Here is a 14,522-nt window from a genome sequence, read left to right as displayed (position 1 = left end):
TGTATCTAACTCAGCACTTACTAGAGCGCTTAACAAATACCATAAAATGTTAAAGTAGTAGGATTAAATTTTAAACCAGTTATGCTCACCTCTGGTAAAACAAACAAACAAACAAAAAAAAAAAAACCTGCCTTCATGGGCACATGAAGCAATGAGACCTCTCCCCTCCCAGGTCTCTAGACTCTAAACTCATTGTAGTCGGGCCTAATTCTATTGTTTTGTAGTAAGCACTTAAATACCATAATTATTATTACTCTAAGTCCTTTAAACAATGCTTTGAACATCTAAGCGCTCAGTAAATACTGATTGATTCTCTAGCTTTTACAATGTGAAAAATAACCCCACTCCCCGCCCTACCCCTCAACTAAATCCAGCAATGTTTTCCATTTCATCGTAAACGTTATTCCAACATTATATTTATTCATGACAATGAGGCATTTTTTTCCCCAGCATTTCTCCTCACAGTTAAAAGGTGGCCCATTAAAATCTGGAACATGTAGCCAGACGCTTCTTGTTCCTAAGAAGACAAGAACAAAGCTCTGAAACTTGGGACTGCTTGATAAACCAGAACTAAAATCTTTAACTCCCACACAGGGAGATGCAGCTGTACAAAACTTCACGGTCATTCTGCCTCTGCGGATTTTTGAATGATAAAATTTTAAACCATTATAAAAATGCTCACTTGATATTGTGCGTTTACCTTGACGTTTTCACAGTAAAGTGCTTCTTTTTCTATCACCTTGCACTGGAGCTCATTTTTTATGCTGACCTTCACTTATTCTTTGTCTTCCAAAACTCTTTTTTTAAACAAGAGTCCCTGTCTTCCTAAGAGGTAAAACCTGGAATCCTGCTGCATTGATTACTCCATCAATCAATTGTAATTATTTGCATTTGGAGGGTTTGGGGTGTTCCATGCGGGGGGAAAGGTGTGAACAAGAGGTACGGCAGAAGAGTGGATAACCTTGGAGGGAGAGAGCTGATTTGAGTGCTTCAAACCAATGGTCATGAGTTTCTGTTTGATGTGGAGAGAAATGAGTAGCTAATGAAGGCTTCTGATGAGTGGGGAGACATGCCCAGAATGATTTTTTAGAAAACTGGAGAGAAAAGTGTGGACTGGAGAGGCGAGAGAAGCAGGGAAGTTAGCAAGGAGGCTGATGCAGTATTTGATGCCAAGTGCCAGGACCAGCATGGTCTGAGCGGAGGAAAAAAAGGAAGATGACTCTGGAAACGTGGAAGAAGAAACATCGGGATTTAGGGGCAGAATCCATATGGGAACTGAAAGAGGAAAATGCCAGGGTTTGCAGGCTTCAGAGCTGGAGAGGGTGTGGTGTGGGTCACTGTGATGGGAAAATTAGGAGGGCAGGACTAGGAGGAGTAATAAAAGTAGTAATAGAGAAGCAGCACGGCTCAGCGGAAAGAGCCCAGGCTTGGGAGTCAGAGTTCTAATCCTGGCTTCGTCACTTGTCAGCTGTATGACTTTGGGCAAGTCACAATTTCTCTGTGCCTCAGTTACCTCACCTGTAAAATGGGGATTAAGACTGTGAGCCCCCCGTGGGACAACCTGATCACCTTGTAACATCCCCAGCGCTTAGAATAGTGCTTTTGCACATAGTAAGTGCTTAATAAATGCCATCATTGTTAACCCTCTGTGCCTCAGTTACCCCATCTGTAAAATGGGGATTAAGACTGTGAGCCCCATGTGAGACAACCTGATTACCTTGTTTCCCTCCCAGCGTTTAGAACAGTGCTTGGCACATAGTAAGCGCTTAACGAACGCCATCGTTATTATTAGAGTAGCAAACAGAAGTAGCAGTAATACTAGTAGCGGTAGAAGTACTGTCTATTGTTGTATTGTACTTTCCCACACAGTACAGTGCTTTTCAATCAATTGTATTTATTGAGCGCTTACTGTGTGCACAGCACTGTACTAAGTGCTTGGGAAGTACAAGTTGGCAACATATAGAGACAGTCCCTACCCAACAGTGGGCTCACAGTCTAAAAACACACAGTAAGCGCTCAAAAACAAATGAACTGAATGAAGAAGTAGTCATAATAATAATTGTGGCATTTGTTAAGTGCTTACTATATGCCATGTACTGTACTAACCGCTGGGGTGGATACAAGCAAATCGGTTGGACACAGTCCCTGTCCTATACAGAGCTCACAGTCTCAATCTCCATTTTACAGATGAGGCAACTGAGGCCCTGAGAAGTGAAGTGACTTGCCTACAGTCACAGCAGACAAGTGGCGGAGCCGGGATTAGAACTCACGACCTTCTGACTGCCAGGCCTGGCCTCTATCCATTATGCCCTGCTACTTTCTACTAGTAGAAAGTAGTAGTAATAGTCGTAGAAGTGGTACTGTGTGAGTGTGTGTGCAGAGCACTGTACTTAGCACTGGGAAACCCCAATCCCTTTGTGGATTTTGTACCACTAACCCACAGCCCTGGATCACCTGCGCTGTACGCCTCTTTCGCTCTTGTGCTCCAAGGAAGGTGGAAATCTAAATATCAGGCCGACTTTGTCCACTTCAAGTTTCTCCTTGCATGCTTTAACTCTGCCCAGCAAAACTGTTTCTCTTCCCTTATTGACCCCCATGCCCAATGCCCTCACATTTAACTTCCTCCTCAGGCCCCTGTCCCCCCCGCCTTCCCCACTCCTTGCCCCCGATGATCTGGAAATCTAATTTATTAAGAAAATTAACACCATCAGATGTGAGCTCCCCAAAAACACCCCTGCCCTTCCTCAGTCCCTACCCCTTCCTGCCCCCCTTCAACTCTCCAATCCTTCCCAGCAGTATCTCCAGAGGAGATCTCCTGCCTCCTTTCAAATGCCACCCCCTCCACATGGGCACCAGACCCCATTCCTTCACATCCTTATCAAAACTCTCACCTCCTTCCCTCTCTAACAGCCATCTTCAACCGTTCGCTCTCCAGTGGCTTCTTCAAACATGCCCATGTCTCCCCCATCCTAAAAAAAACCCTCCCTTGACCCCATGGCTCCCTCCAGTTATCGCCCCATCTCCCTCCTGCCATTCCTCTCCAAACTCCTTGAGCGGGTCGTCTACACAAGCTGTCTCAAATTCCGTTCCTCCAATTCTCCCCTGGAACACCTCCAATCTGGCTTCTGTCCCCTCTGCTCCACTGAAATCACCCTCTCAAAGGTCACCAACAATCTCCTTCTTGCCAAATCCAAAGGCCTCTACTCCATCCTAATCCTTCTTGTCCTATCAGCTGCCTTTGACACTGTGGACCACCCCCTTTCTCCTGATTATCCAACCTTGGCTTCCCTGACTCTGTCCTCTCCTGGTTCTCGTCTTTATCTCTCTGGCCATTCATTCTCAGTCTCCTTCACGGGCTCCTCCTCTGCCTCCCACCCCCTAACTGTGGGGGTCCCTCAAGGTTCAGTTCTGGTTCCCTTTCTATTCTCCATCTACACTCCCAGCCCCACAGCACTTAGGTACATATCTGTCATTTTATATATCTGTATTGAGGTCTGTCTCCCCTCTAGACTGTGAGCTCGTTGTGGGCCGGGAATGTCACTATTTATCAGTGCTCTGCACACAGTACAGGCTCAATAAATTCCACTGAATGAACGAACGAACTTGGGGCTTTTATCTTTGTCATCTTGCGCAAAAAATATCAAAATAATGGCTGCCGATTTAAAAAGAAATCCTCACATTCTGACACGGGGATTATTCCCCACTGTCTATGGTATGAGAAATCCATATTCTAATGAATCAACCATTTTAAATTGGACTTACACTTTATTTATGAATCTTTCTATAGTGATTCTCTCACCATCCGGAAAAGACTCATCTTCTGTGGGCAGACCCAGGGTTTGGAGGGCTATAAAATCAAAAGGAGAACAAAGTTAGTAAGTCTGGTGATATTTTCTCACTGAAATTAAGCTGGAAAACAACTCCTGGGAGGACACTAACCTTCTCTGAGCTGTACGGAGGTGATGTAGCCTTGTTTTGAAGGGTCCATCATCTCAAACATAGAGGTCAAATTCGAGTGATCCATAAGGTAAGGGTAAGCCACCCCTGTCATTCTCGCAACCTTGACTCGTTCAAGCAGACTTATTAGAAATTCTCTCGGCCTTTCTGCAAATAGAATGGAATTCCTACCGAGCTGGAAAAATGACAACTAAAGATCCAGAGCTAAGACACACAATATTATCACCGGGCACGGTAAGCAGAGGAGGGCTGCTTTGCTTCCTTCCCGCCCCACGCTCTGCTAGGTGCTGGAGGATTTTACAAGAGACCTTTAAGGCCTCTGCCCGCGAGTCTAATCTCAACAATTAAAAAATGGGCAGGGTCTCACCAGCTCCTGTGCACGCAAAGGGGGTGGAGTGGTGGTCCGGGGGTGGTTAATTATGGTGTTTGTTAAGCGCTGGGGTGGATACATGCAAATCAAGCTGGACACAGTCCCTGTCCCATGTGGGGCACAACCCCTATTTTACCGATGAGGTAATTAAGGCACAGAGAAGCCCAATGACTTGCCCAAGGTCACACGGCAGACAAGTAGCGGCGTCAGGATTAGGACCCTTGACCTTCTAACTCCCAGGCCTGTGCTCTTTCCACTAGGCCACGCTGCCTAACCCGATCAATCAATCAATCAATGGTATCTGAGCGCTGACTATGTGCAGAATACTGGACTAAGCACTTGGGAGACTACAACCCAGCAGAGTTAGTAGACGTGTTCCCTGCCCACAACAGGCTTACCTGCTTTGGAGCCCTGGAGCGAGTGGGAGGGCAGGGTTTGGGGTGGGGGGGTGTTAAGGGTCCCTCCCGAAGAAACTCTAGGATTGGGGGAAATCTGTGTTCTTCCCGAAGATGGCTCCTCTGGCATCACTGCGGTACTTGGCGTGCCCGGGGCAACATGCATGACATCACGGGGGAGGGGGCGGCGGATTCAGTGTCCACCCAAGGGAAGGGGTGGCAATTTTTTCCTCAGTCAGCCCATTGTATTTATGGAGCGCTTACTGTGTGCAGAGCGCTGTACTAAGCGCTTCCTAGTCTCAGGGCAGCCAAATGTCCGAAAGCAGCCCTGCTTCCACGTCTAGACTGTAAATTCGCTGCGGGCAGGGAATGCGTCCGCTAATTGTTGTATTATGCTCTCCCAAGCGCTCAGTATAGTGCTCAGCACACAGTAAGCACTCAATAAATATGACTGAATGAATGTCTGTGTGTGAACCTCGCTGACTGGCTGCATCCAGAAAACACCACCTCATCTGTGACACGGGGAGTAATGATAATAATGGTATGTGCTAAGCGCTTCCTATGTGCCAAGCACTGTTGTAAGCACTGGGGTAGATACAAGGTAATCAGGTTGTCCCACGTGGGGCTCACAGTCTTAATCCCCATTTGACAGATGAGGGAACTAAGGCTCAGAGAAGCGAAGTGACTTGCCCAAAGTCACACAGCAGACGAGTGGCAGGGCTCGGATTAGAACCCATGGCCCGAGCCACGCTGCTTCTACTACGACCCCTACTGCTACTATCAAGTGGTCTGCACATAGCACAAAGAGAAGCAGCGTGGCTCAGTGGAAAGAGCCCGGGCTTTGGAGTCAGAGGTCACGGGTTCAAATCCCTGCTCCTCCACTTGTCAGCTGTGTGACTTTGGGCAAGTCACTTCACTGGGCCTCAGTTACCTCATCTGTAAAAGGGGGATTAAGATTGTGAGCCCCACATGGGACAACCTGATCACCCTGTAACCTCCCCAGCGCTTAGAACAGTGCTTTGCACGTAGTAAGCGCTTAATAAATGCCATCATTATTATTATTATTATAGCAAGCACTCAATAAATACGATTGAATGAATCACTATTGCTGCTACTACTATCACTATTGCTGCGCTATTGCTATTACTCTACTATTACTACTTCTGCTATGCAATGTGGTCTAGTGAATAGAGCCCGGGCCCGGGAGTTAGAGGGACCTGGGTTCTAATTCCCGCTCAGTCACTTGTCTGCTGTGTGACCATGGTCAAGTCACTTCACTTCTCTGTGTCTCGGTTTCCTCATCTGTAAAATGGGGATTAAATCTTTCTCCCTCAAATTTAGACTATAAACCCTAGGTGGGACAGGGACTGTATCTTGTATCTACCAATCAATGGTATTTACTGAGCACTTACTATGTGCTGAGCACTGTACTAAGCGCTTAGGAGAGTACCATACAACAGAATTAGCAGACATATTTTCTGCCCATAATGAGTTTACAGCCCAGAGGGAGAGACGGGGCTTGTCTACACCAGCGCTTAGAACAGTGCTGGACACACAATAAGCACTTGAAAAAATACCATAAAGAAAAAAGAAATAAATAAAACAAATACCTTTTAAAAAAACCCCACAGGGTAAGAGAATCTACTAGATCTAATTTGGAGAAGTGGAACGGAGTTAGTGTTAGCGGCACATGGGTAGAACCACAGCTCGATGAAGTTTAACATTCTCGATGAAGTTTAACATTCTTGTGGGGAAGGCCCAAACCAACCAACACTAGGAAATTTAATTTCAGAAAAGGTAACTGGAAAAAAAAAAAACTAGGGAAAAGCTGGAGGGAGTAGCTAAAAATACCAAGTAGCCTATTAGATGTCTTAAAAAAAAAAACCCAAACCCAAAACTCCTCATATTAGAGGCCCAGATTAAATGGGAGCTGCCAAACAGAAGAAAAATCCCTATACGGCTAACTGGCGTGGTAAGAGAGGGAGAAGTCAATGGGGAGAGGTCAAATGCTTTAGCAATGAGAAGCTAATAATAATAATAATAGCATTTATTAAGCGCTTACCATGTGCAAAGCACTGTTCTAAGTGCTGGGGAGGTTACAAGGCGATCAGGTTGTACCACCGGGGGCTCACAGTCTTAATCCCCATTTTTACAGATGAGGTAACTGAGGCCCAGAGAAGTGAAGTGACTTGCCCAAAGTCACACAGCTGACAATTGGCGGAGCTGGGATTTGAACCCATGACCTCTGACTCCAAAGCCAGGGCTCTTTCCACTGAGCCACGCTGCTTCTCTAATAATAATCATTAGTAGATGATTAGTAATCATCTACTAATTAGTAATCTAGTAATAATCATTATGGTATTTGTTAAGGACTTACTATGTGCCAGGCACTGTACTAAGCGCTGGAGTGGGAACAAGCAAATGGGGTTGGACACAGTCCCTGTCCCATGTGGGGTTCACAGTCTCAATCCCCATTTTACAGACGAGGTAACTGAGGCCCAGAGAAGTGACCTGCCCATGGTCACATGGCAGACAAGTTGCAGAGTCAAGATTAGAACCCATGACCTTGGCGCTCAGGCCCATTCTCTACCCACTCCGCCATGCTACTTCTCAGAAGCTCACCTCAGAGAGTTCTAAAACCCTTGGGGAGTGACATGCTAAACACAAACAGCAGATTAGATGGACAGAAAAGAAGAATGTAGACAATTGTACAAAGGTCACCAAGCCAATAATGAAAGACTTTTTAAATATGACTACTCTAGGGAAAACTGGCTACGAATATAAGAATGCCTCAGTTTCTTCACCTAGATAATGGGGATTCAATATTTGTGCTCCCCACTGCTTAGACTGTGAGCCCCACATGGGACAACCTGATTATCTTGAATCTACCAGCTTGGCACCAGTAAGTGTTTAACAAATACCATTATTATTATTATTATTATCCTCTGTGCCTCAGTTCCCTCACCTACAAAATGGGGATTCTATATATATATATTATTTGTTAAGCACTTATTATGTGCCAAGCATTGTCCTCCCTCCTGCTTAGACAACATGTGGGCCAGTTGTGTAGGGATTGTCTCTATCTGTTGCCAAATTGTAATAATGTATATTACACTGTAATGTTAATGTAATAATGTACTATGTGCCAAGCACTGTTCTAAGCACTGGGGTAGATACATGGTCATCAGGTTGTCCCACGTAGGGCTCACAGCCTTCATCCCCCTTTTACAGATGAGGTCACTGAGGCCCAGAGAACTGAAGTGACTTGCCCAAAGTCACCCAGCTGACAAGTGGCGGAGCCGGGATTTGAACCCACAACCTCTGACTCTCAAGCCCGGGTTCTTTCCACTAAACCACGCTGCTTCTCATGTACTTTCCAAGTGCTTAGTACAGTGTTCTGCACACAGTAGGGGCTCAATAAATACGACTGACAATGAATGACAACCTGATTATCCTGTATCTACCCCAGAGCTTGGGACCTAGTAGGCGCTTAACAAATACCCCAGTTACCATGTATTGGGTGCTCACTGTGTGCTGAACTCTGGGGTGCACAACCATCACTGGTTGATGAAGAAGCAGCATGTCTCAGTGGAAAGAGCATGGGCGCCAGAGGTCATGGGTTCTAATCCTGACTCTGCCACTTGTCAGCTGGGTGACTTAGGGCAAGTCACTTCACTTCTCTGGGCCTCAGTTCCCTCATCTGTAAAATGGGGATGAAGACTGTGAGCCCCCCGTGGGACAACCCGATCACCTTGTATCCCCCCCCCAGCACTTAGAACAGTGTTTCGCACATAGTAAGTGCTTAACAAATACCGTTATTATTGGAGAAGCAGCGTGGCTCAGTGGAAAAAGCCCAGGCTTTGGAGTCAGAGGTCATGGGTTCGAATCCCCACTCCACCACGTCTGCTGTGCGACCTTGGGCAAGTCACTTAACTTCTCTGAGCCTCAGTTCCCTCTTCTGTAAAATGGGGATTAAGACTGTGAGCCCCAGGTGGGACAACTTGATCACCTTGTAACCGCCCCCAGCGCTTAGAACAGTGCTCTGCACATAGTAAGCGCTTAACAAATGCCATTATTATTATTATGATTCAAATCCCGGCTCAGCCAATTGTCAGCTGGGTGACTTTGGGCAAGTCACGTCACTTCTCTGGGCCTCAGTTCCCTCATCTGTGTAATGGGGATGAAGACTGTGAGCCCCACGTGGGACAACCTGATCACCCTGTAACCTCCCCAGTGCTTTGTACATAGTAAGTGCTTAATGAATGTTATTATTATTATTATTATTATTATTACGGCTGGGGGTGCGGAGGGGGTCGGTGGGGGTCTTGCCTGGCCGGTGGTAGAGGACGCTGCTGGTCAAACCGTCCAAAAGCTCCACAATCCGATGCTGCTCCAGGTAGGCCTGGGCCTCCTCCTCCCTCACGCTCGACGCCATGACAGGGCGTTTGGCCGTTGCTAGGAGACGAGGCGGCTCCTCGTGACACCCGGGCGAAGCCGTGACGAGCAGTTTGGCCGTTGCTAGGAGACGGGGCCGCTCCTCGGCGCAGGCGCGCGGCCTCGCCCTCGTGACACGGACGAAGCCAGGACGAGCCGTTTGGACGTTGCTAAGAGACGAGGCCTTTCCGCGGCGCATGCGCTCTCCAGTCCACGTGACACCGCGACCCCCGTCAGGAAACGGCGTTCCCGCTCTGCGCATGCGCCATTCTGGCGCCTTGCTCGAGGGGGCGGAGCTATGACCAAGGCCCAGCTTTGCACCTGCGCGACCCCCTGTGAGGTCAGAGGTTATTATTATTATTTATTGTTGCTGTTGTTAATAATAATAATAATAATGGTATTTCTAGACTGTGAGCCCTCTATTGGGTAGGGACCGTCTCTATATGTTACCAACCTACTTCCCAAGCGCTTAGTACAGTGCTCTGCACACAGTAAGCGCTCAATAAATAGGATTGAATGAATATCACAGTCTTAATCCACATTTTACAGATGAGGTAACTGAGGCCCAGAGAAGTGAAGTGACTCGCCCAAAGTCACACAGCTGACATTTGGCGGAGCCGGGATTTGAACCCATGACCTCTGACTCCAAAGCCCTGGCTCTTTCCACTGAGCCACGCTGTCACTCCAGCGCTTAGAACAGTGCTTGGCATATGTAGTAAGCGCTTAACAAATACCATCATTGTTATTATTTAGAGAAGCAGTATGGCCTAGTGTAGGGAACTGGGAGTCAGGGGACCTGGGTTCTAATGCTGACTCTACTGCTTCCTGTGTGACCTTGGGTGAAAGGCTTAACTTTTCAGTGCCCCAGTTTCCTCATTGTAAAATGGGGATTAAATGCCTGTTCTCCCTCTTACCACCACTCAGGTAGGAGGTGAGATATCCTTGGGACATGGGTGAGGAAGCTGATGCTGTAATTTAGAGGAGGCAAGACCAGAGAGAGGAGGGAGCACATCAGAGGCAAAATTTTGTTTCATTAAGGCATTTTTACCAAACAGAAACCTTGTGAATTCATCACCACCATCATCACCACAATCACCTTCACCACCACAACCCAAAGGATACAAAGATGATTAAGAAAAACGTTCCAGCTCTTTATATTTCAGAATACCAAGCTGGTACTCCCGCATTTAACATGCCAGTATATATTTTTTTCCATTCCCTGAAATGTGAATTCCAAGGATTCCATTGGATTGACATTGTTTCTGTCTCATCTCATTTTTGTGATTGAGCCTTCTCTCCGTATGTATCTGTTCCAAAGATTTCCCACCCTGAATAATACAATTCTTAAACCAGGGACTGTGTCTAATTCTCACTGATGGGTTTTTTTTTTTCCCCCAGCATTTAGTACACTGGGAGTCAGAAGGTCATGGGTTCTAGTCCCCGCTCTACCACTTGCCTGCTGTGTGACCTTGGGCAAGTCACTTTACTTCCCTGTGCTTCGGTTACCTCATCTGCAAAACAGGGAAGGAGACTGTGAGCCCCATGTGGGCCAGGGACTGTGTCCAACCTGATTGACTTGTATCCATACCTATAATTCTATTTATTTATATTGATGCCTGACTACTTGTTTTGTTGCCCCCTTCTAGACCGTGAGCCTGTTGTTGGGTAGGGGTTGTCTTTGTTGCCGAATTGTACTTTCCAAGTGCTTAGTACAGTGCTCTGCACACAGTAAGCACTCAATAAATGTGATTGAATGAATGAATGCTTTGCACATGGACATTTATTACTGCTACTGATGGACTTTGAGTGTATAGGTGAGGAGAGGTCTCCAGTGGAAGTAGGAGATACTAGCTTTGGTTATTTGGAAGAGAACAGCTCGATATTACAGATATTAGAGTCTCCCCTTCTCAAAAGGGACCAAATCAGACTAGAGTGAATGAAGCATCAGCCAGGCAAGCAGCTGTTGTCTAGTAGGGGGAAAGATCCTTCAGTGGTATTTACTGAGCGCTTACTGTGTGCAGAGCACTATACCAAGAACTTGGGAGAGGATTGTCTAGTTGATAGATTCAATCCTTGTTCTCCTGCCCCTCACCTCCGACGAGCAATGAGTTGGAGGAGGAGAACATTCCCCCCACCACTGAACTCTGTGGATCCTAAAGGACCCCAACTGTCAGCCTCGACGGCCAGCCCGGTAGCCCCACGGCCTGATGGAGGTTGCTCTTCCTGTTTCAGAATGAACCCCAAAGAAGGGATGTGACTTCTGAGGTGCCGCTTCTGTGGATCCCAGCATCCGGCCTCGGCCTAATCCATCTGCTGATATTTCTGAATTGGATTCAGCTTTCCTTGCTGATCCGAACACTTACCACATCCTGCCTCGATTACCGCATCAGCCCTCTGTCTCTCCCCACCCCAGTCCATATTTCACTCTATTTAGATCATTTTTCTACAAATCCATTCAGTCCACGTTTCCCCACTCCTCGAGAACTTCCGGGATTTGCCCATCTTACTCCGCATGGAAAAGAAATGGCTTTAAGTCTTACTATCAGCTTTAAAGCAATCACCTTATCTTTCCTCCCAGATTTCGTACTACAGCCCAGCCTGTTCACTTGAATCCTACCCGATATACCTCAACTTCATCTATCTCGCCATCGACCGACCCCTCGCCCACATCCTCCCTCTGGCCTGGGGCTCCCTCCCCCTTCATATCCGACAAACCACCCCTCCCCACCTTCAAAGCCTTATTAAAATCACATCTCCTCCGATAGGTCTTCCCCAGGTAAGCCCTATTTCCCCTCTCCCTTCTGCACTTGGATTTGCACCCTTTATTCCCTCACCCTCAGCACTCATGTACATAACTGTAATTTATTTTTATTAGTGTCTGTCTCCCCACTCTAGACTCTAAGCCCCTTGTGGGCCGGGAGGGTGACTCCCAGCTCTCTTAGTAGAGTGTTCTGCGCAGAGCGAGCACTCAAATACGGTCGACTGACCGATTTCTACAGAAGCAGCGTGGCTCAGTGGAAAGAGCATGGGCTTTGGAGTCAGAGGTCATGGGTTCAAATCCCAGCTCCGCCACTTGTCAGCTGTGTGACTTTGGGCAAGTCACTTCACTTCTCTGTATATGTATATACCTGTATATATGTTTGTACATATTTATTACTCTATTTATTTTACTTGTACATATCTATTCTATTTATTTTATTTTGTTAGTATGTTTGGTTTTGCTCTCTGTCTCCCCCTTTTAGACTGTGAGCCCACTGTTGGGTAGGGACTGTCTCTATATGTTGCCAACTTGTACTTCCCAAGAGCTAAGTAAAGTACTCTGCACACAGTAAGCGCTCAATACGATTGATTGATTCTCTGTGCCTCAGTTCCCTCATCTGTAAAATGGGGATGAAGACTGTGAGCCCCACGTGGGACAACCGCATAACCTTGTATCCCCCCCAACACTTAGAACAGTGCTTTGCACATAGTGCTTAATAAATGCCATTATTATAAATGCCATTATTATTTCTAAGTTAGAAATCACAGAGCAGGCTTTGCCTACTGATGAGTTTCCATGTTCCGACCCCAATGAGTGTTGATTTGATGCACGATGATGACTTCTCATGGGGCCCCGGGCACTGGGCGTCCCTCTAGACTATAAGCTCGTTGTGGGCAGCGAATGCTATATACTCCCAAGCGCTTAGTACAGTGCTATGCACACAGTAAGCACTCGATAAATACGATCGACTAAATCCTTCCCTGTTCAGGCGCCTGTGCTCCTTTGGCTAATGGAGCCCACCCAAGATTTGGCATCACCTCCCAAGGACGGTGACCCGGCCTCTTAGGATTTCCGTGTCTTCTGATTTCTGGGCAGGGAAACAGTAGCGACCACTTGGCTGGACGCTAAGCTGGGGTCTGGATGCCAACTAGTGGAACCAACTGACCAAAACTCAGGGCCAGTGGGGGAGGAAGGGTCTCCCAGGGGCTGTGGTGGAGGAACAGAAAAGAAGAGGCCGAGGGAAAGTCACGTGTTCTCACCACGGCTTGGGCAGGGAGGTTATTTCTGGGTCACTAGCTGTTTTCAGGTGAGAATTTCCCCAGGCGAAGAGCATCACACCAGCCAACACCAGTGAGGGCCAGTGGGTAATAAAAATCATAATACCGTGGTATTTGTTAAACTCTTACTACGTGCCAGGCACTGTACTAAGTGCCGGGGTAGATACAAGATAATGGGGTTGGACTCATGTCCTGCATGGGGCTCGCATGGGGATGGTTTGTGTCGGATGAGGAAACTGAGGCCCAGGGAAGTTGTGACTTGCCCAAGGTTGCACGGCAGGCAAGTGGCAGAGCTGGGTTTTGAACCCAGGTCCCCCTTCCACAAGGCCACATGGTAAGGGGAGCATGACGGGGTTTAGTTGGCCCATAAGAATCCTCGCCACGTGGTCACGGGCAACTGGTGCTCAGAGAACTTGCCCTGGACCAGATTGCTGTCAGTTCCCTCATCTGAAAAATGGGGATTAAGACTGTGAACCCCTTGTGGGACAGGGACTGTGTCCACCCTGGTTACCTTGTACCTACCACGGCGCTTAGAACAGTCCCCAGCACGTAGTAAGCACTTAATAAATACACCATTATTATTTCTCTCCCTCCCTCCCTCCATCCCTTTCTCCTCCTTCCCACCAGAGTTCCAGGCACCACCAACTAGGAGAGTCTGGAAAAGACTTTCCTTTGAGCACCCAGACCTTAGTTCTTAAATACCGAAATTCCATCTTTTCCTCTTCTCCCTGGGAACTGATGCTTCTTCCTCTAGCAATTTCCTGGGGTCCATCTTTGAAAAACACACCGAAGTACACTTGGGAAAGGCATAGGCTGTCTCAAAATGCCGCTGCCAACGATCTGAATTAAACAAGGAAGAAGCAAGACACACACAGGAACAGCATGGCCTAGTGGAAAGAGCACAGGCCCGGGAGACGGAGGATCTGGGTTCTAATCCCGCTTCTGCCGCTTGCCTTCCGTGCTCTGCACACAGTAAGCGCTCAATAAATACGATTGATTGATTGATTGATTGACTGTGGGCCCGTCACCTAACTGCTCTGCGCCTCAGTCAGTTTCCTCATCTGTAAAATGGGGATTCAATACCTGTTCTCCCTCCTGCTTAGCCCCTATTCCACCTGGAACTCACAGTCTGCGTTCCACCTGATTATCTCGTATCTGTAGGCGCTCAGTAAAGACTGCTGATGCCGCGGAAGGCTCTTGTCTCAGTCGGGAATCTTCCGGTCAGAAGGGACCCCGGCAAGATCACCTGAGGGAACAATACACCGAATGACAATCCAACGACGGTTTTTCTTACAAACATATAAATTATTTTATTTACAAAGCCATGT

At 47.2% G+C, this 14,522-nt stretch overlaps 1 protein-coding gene across 1 annotated transcript; it reads right to left on the bottom strand.

Moving 5' to 3' along the window:
- Nucleotides 1-396: 396 nt before the first annotated feature.
- Nucleotides 397-9,223, bottom strand: EFCAB10 (EF-hand calcium binding domain 10). The gene is made up of 4 exons (XM_038741292.1): nt 9,052-9,223; nt 3,940-4,104; nt 3,763-3,847; nt 397-517 (listed from the first exon to the last, which is right to left on the bottom strand). Exons 1-4 carry the CDS (start codon nt 9,155-9,157, stop codon nt 481-483), a joined length of 393 nt encoding a protein of 130 aa, XP_038597220.1. The 5' UTR covers nt 9,158-9,223; the 3' UTR covers nt 397-480.
- Between the last annotated feature and the right edge of the window lie 5,299 nt (nt 9,224-14,522).

This window comes from Tachyglossus aculeatus (assembly GCF_015852505.1).
Source record: "Tachyglossus aculeatus isolate mTacAcu1 chromosome 12 unlocalized genomic scaffold, mTacAcu1.pri SUPER_6_unloc_1, whole genome shotgun sequence".
In the NCBI taxonomy this organism is placed as follows: domain Eukaryota; kingdom Metazoa; phylum Chordata; class Mammalia; order Monotremata; family Tachyglossidae; genus Tachyglossus; species Tachyglossus aculeatus.
The sequence above is the reverse complement of the archived record's forward strand: the minus strand, read 5'-3'. Positions and strand labels throughout refer to the sequence as shown.

Bases quoted from the DNA above. Each gene is read 5' to 3' on its own strand.
- EFCAB10 (XM_038741292.1), bottom strand. From the start codon at position 9,157: ATGGCGTCGAGCGTGAGGGAGGAGGAGGCCCAGGCCTACCTGGAGCAG. The intron at 4,105-9,051 runs GCAAGACCCCCA...TTCTATTTGCAG, and splicing joins CGTCCTCTACCACCGGCCAG to AAAGGCCGAGAGAATTTCTA. The intron at 518-3,762 runs GTAAGTCCAATT...TTGTCTTCTTAG, and splicing joins GAAAGATTCATAAATAAAGT to GAACAAGAAGCGTCTGGCTA.